At 29.8% G+C, this 4,179-nt stretch overlaps 1 protein-coding gene across 2 annotated transcripts in view; it reads left to right on the top strand.

Moving 5' to 3' along the window:
- LOC107442098 (tubulin polymerization-promoting protein family member 2-like) overlaps nt 1-3,332 on the top strand; it is a 17,236-nt gene extending 13,904 nt beyond the window's left edge. For both annotated transcript variants that reach the window (XM_016055569.3, XM_016055568.3), the window contains exon 4: nt 2,839-3,332. In XM_016055569.3, the coding sequence (XP_015911055.1) occupies nt 2,839-3,057 (219 nt within the window). In that variant the 3' untranslated portion in view covers nt 3,058-3,332. The remainder of the gene's footprint in view (nt 1-2,838) is intronic.
- The last annotated feature ends 847 nt before the right edge of the window (nt 3,333-4,179 follow it).

Here is a 4,179-nt window from a genome sequence, read left to right as displayed (position 1 = left end):
TGCCGGGTACCGTGTGTATCTCTTGTTTATATATATATACATATATATATATTTATAAGGGTTATTCTACGATCATGGGACAAACTTGGAGGGGTTGTTGAAGAATACAGGACTTAAAGTATCGTGTTAAGGCATTATAACAAAAAAATAAAATAGGAGGAAAACTGTGTTTGTTTGCAAAATCAGAACAAAGTGCGAGTTTGTAGCAAAAATTTCAAAATTGTATGTAAAGCGCAATATATGATGCATATAATTGTATGTAATGCACAATATATATTGTAAATGCACAGTATATGTTCAAAATTGTGATTACCAACTGTAATATATGCTTGGTAGAAGGGATTGACTGATGCATCAGATTGCAATTTGATCGGCTCATTACTGCCCTCTATCATTGCAAGCTAATCACAGTTCACATTACTGCTTGTGGTGGCAGTTGTGAATACTGTATTATTGCAAAGAAGCATTTTGCTTTCATTTTGTAGATATACATATTTTTCTGCTTGTGCAGTATTGGTATGACAGCCCTTTGTGAGCCTGGGTCTTCCTCAGAAGCTTTTCCCATTCTGCCCTTCTCCCAGCAATTGATTTCCAGTTCTTTACTTTTAGGAAGGCAAAATCCTCATCCACACAGTCTTTCCATCACTTTTTGGGTCTTCCTCTTGACCTTTTATTGGAGGGGGTTGCATTAAAGACTCTTAATGCTGTTCGTTCTCGGCTCATTCTGACTACATGCCCGGCCTACCATATTTAAAGAATGGTGCTTGCTGTTTTCTCAAATGTGCATAGCACAAAGTACGAACCATGAATAACTTTCAATCTAATGATCAAATCTTCACGTTTTAGGACTCAATCTTAATGGTTCAAAAGGACAATCTCAGATATGCTAATTGTTTAATGGTAGATGATATTTTAAGTTACAAAATCAGACACAAAAACGTACTTTCCTAAATAAATATAAATTTTTCGGACGGATTCAGATTTCTGATCCCCAAAATATGTAGGGTAGCAGCAATCTGGGAAATATGGTCCAAATAGTTTGGTTAGGGGAGCGGTCTAAAGTTTGGCCCCCTTAATGTCAATTTGACCTTTTGTGTATTTCTCCTTATCTCAAAAACTTTCGAAAGGAATTTAAATTTTTTTGTTTGCAATCATAAAATTCGTTCCCCTAAAGATTATTTCTAGAAAAATAAAAAAATTAAGTAAATGTTTATTACTTTTTATTATTTTATTTAATAAGAGTCGAAAAACGCTTGAATTGTAAGGTATACAATTTTTACATCATCTTAAAGAATTTAATATTAGATGGCAAAATACAATATTTGAGCGAAATTGGTCGAATAGCTGCGGAAAAATTGAATTTTTTAAAAAGTCTTACTTTCAAAATTCAGTAATTTGATTTTCTGAAAGGAACCTTAATGAGCATGATTTTAGAGCACAGTTCAAGTTCACCTTTTTCTATATTTTGTATGAACGATTTTTAGTGTCACAGTTAAAAAGAACTTTTCCATTATTCTCAATAGATTAAATTTATTTAAAAATATTATGAAATCAATGCAACATAAAAGTAGGACTTTTGTTCTTTTATAAAAGTAGTAGTAATATTTTGTGTTAATTTTTTATGATCAAAACGAAATTAGAGTTTTTCACTTTCAATTAGTTACTGCTGGAATGTTATTTATTTTGCTGTGTCTTGTTACGTTTTCGTTTCTATTCATTAATTAATCAGAATTAAAACTTAACACTCTAGTAAAATTTATTATGACGAATCCAGTAATTTCAGCTTAAATGATTTTGAAACTGTGAGAATACTTGAGTTTCAAAAACAAATATTGATTTTTTGCATACGTGTAAGTTTACGTTGAATTTTAATACATTTGTACCTTGCATAATGAGTGATACCCGTCACCGGTATCCCACAAAATCCATCCGGTCCGGGTAATTAGAATAGATAATGATCGAGTCCGGATCGTAAAAGAATAATGAAAGTATACGCCGCGTTCCTGGTAATTGCCGGGTACCGTGTGTATCTCTTGTTTAAAGAGTGAAATTTTAATGCGTATTTTTTAATATTATAATTTAAAAAGAATTTTTACAAAACACAAGACATTATGAATTCAAAAAAAAATTTTGAATAATTTTTTTAAAATTGACTGCCTTAAAGTTTCCTCCTTAATACTATTTCACGAAATTTATTATTAAATAAAAGAAAAAAAATTATTATAATGTAAATTTTGACTCCTCCTGGAAATTGATAGACTAATAATCTATATGTATGTTTCCTTAAAAAAAAGTTTAAAAGTTATGCAATTGGATTAGAGTGCTCTTGTCATCAGGCTAACGGTAGGAGGTTTTCGTGGTTTTCATCTCCATAGAACTCAAATGCGGGTTAGTTCCATCAAAAAGTCCTTCACGAAGGTAAATTTCTCCCAATATTTGATCCAGGAGTGTCTTTGTCTTCTGGATTGGGTTTAAAATTATATGACTACGGTGTTGAACATTGGTAGTTGTAAACCCAGGATTTTGTCGGCTGTTCAACGACGGTTATAAAATAATCTAAAAATTCTGCCACCCTAACTATTAATTAACACAAGAAAACAATTTTAGCTCAACCTGAAATTAACAGAGAGGTAAAAAATATAAGTATTTCATCAAAAATTATATGGAAAAAGAGAGTGATCATAGAAATTCTGATTCTCCCTAATTTGTACTTATATAAAAACTGTTTTTTAAATATAAAAGCATTGTAGAAGTAGTAACTATTAGTAATTTTGTCACCGATTTTGAAAGAAATTAACATCATCAATTATTTTCCTAATCACTCTGTTATATTTTCAGCAAGTGGATAATCGAAAATCAGTGCATCGTGCCATTGAACGCACAAGAAAGAACAATCGTCATTATTGGAGAAGAGAAACAAAGCGAAGATATGAGGATTTTTTCAGCAATTGTCAATGTCAACATGGTTACAGTTCTCAAATAAGTTACTGTTTTCCAGATGATTTGCCAGTGAGAAATGACACTGAAAATGATGAAGATTGGTTCCCAGAGGAATGAAAACGCAGAGTTTGAACTATTCTTGATTAATCGTTAATTTCATGAAATTTACTTTTAAGTACTAAAGTATTTTCTTGAACAATGACTAATTGCTAATTTAATAAAATTTACTTTTAAGGACTAAATTATTTTCCTGAACAATGACTAATTGTTGAGTTAATAAAATTTGTTTTTAAAGACTTAATTATTTTATAAATTTACTTTTAAGGACTAAATTATTTTCTTGAACAATGACTAATTGTTAATTTAATAAAATTTACTTTTAATGACTAGATTATTTCCTTGAACAATGACTATTTGCTGAATTTTTATACATTCTCATAGTTTTCAAAATTTATAATGGAAGATTTTTCCTAATGGAATTGAAATAACAATTAAACGTTACGTTTAATAAAGTTTACTTTTAAGGACTAGATTATTTTCTTGAACAATGACTGTTGAATTTTTATACATTCTCATGGCTGTCAAAATTTATAATAGAAGATTTTTCCCAATGGAATTGAAATAACAATTAAACGTTACGTTTAATAAAATGTACTTTTAAGGACCAAATTATTTTCTTGAACAATGACTATTTGTTGAATTTTTATACATTCTCATAGCTGTCAAAATTTATAACAGAAGATTTTCCCCAATGGAATTGGAATAACAATTAAACGTTTATCACAGAAAATACCTTATTTTACCAGCACTTAATAACATCACCACAAGTTATTGTGCATATCGACGAAGATATTTTTATTCAAGACCCAGTTGGAAATGGATATTTAAGAAAATGGACTCATCTCGAAATGCGTATTTAAGAAAATGGACATTGCTCAAAATGCATGTTTCAAAAATTGAAACAGCGAAAAATGCTTACCTTAAATTTTCAACCCAAATCTTATTTAATACGAACTTTTCCTTACTAAACATAATTATTACGGAACAATGTCCCAGAATTCCGGGTAGAGGTACTTGGTATATTGTGTGTGCAATTTTTCAGACATATCTTCGTATTCAGAGTTCGAAAGATAAAGTGGTTTTAAAAAATCTAAAATCGTAAAACGTGAATTTAATACCACTATTATAAATATATAGAACTTGTGAAAACTTTGCATTTAATGTCTTTTCAAAAAAGAC

The sequence above is a fragment of the Parasteatoda tepidariorum genome, chromosome X2 (assembly GCF_043381705.1).
Source record: "Parasteatoda tepidariorum isolate YZ-2023 chromosome X2, CAS_Ptep_4.0, whole genome shotgun sequence".
Taxonomy (NCBI): domain Eukaryota; kingdom Metazoa; phylum Arthropoda; class Arachnida; order Araneae; family Theridiidae; genus Parasteatoda; species Parasteatoda tepidariorum.
Note: the sequence above shows the minus strand (reverse complement) of the source record. Positions and strands in the feature narration are given on the sequence as shown.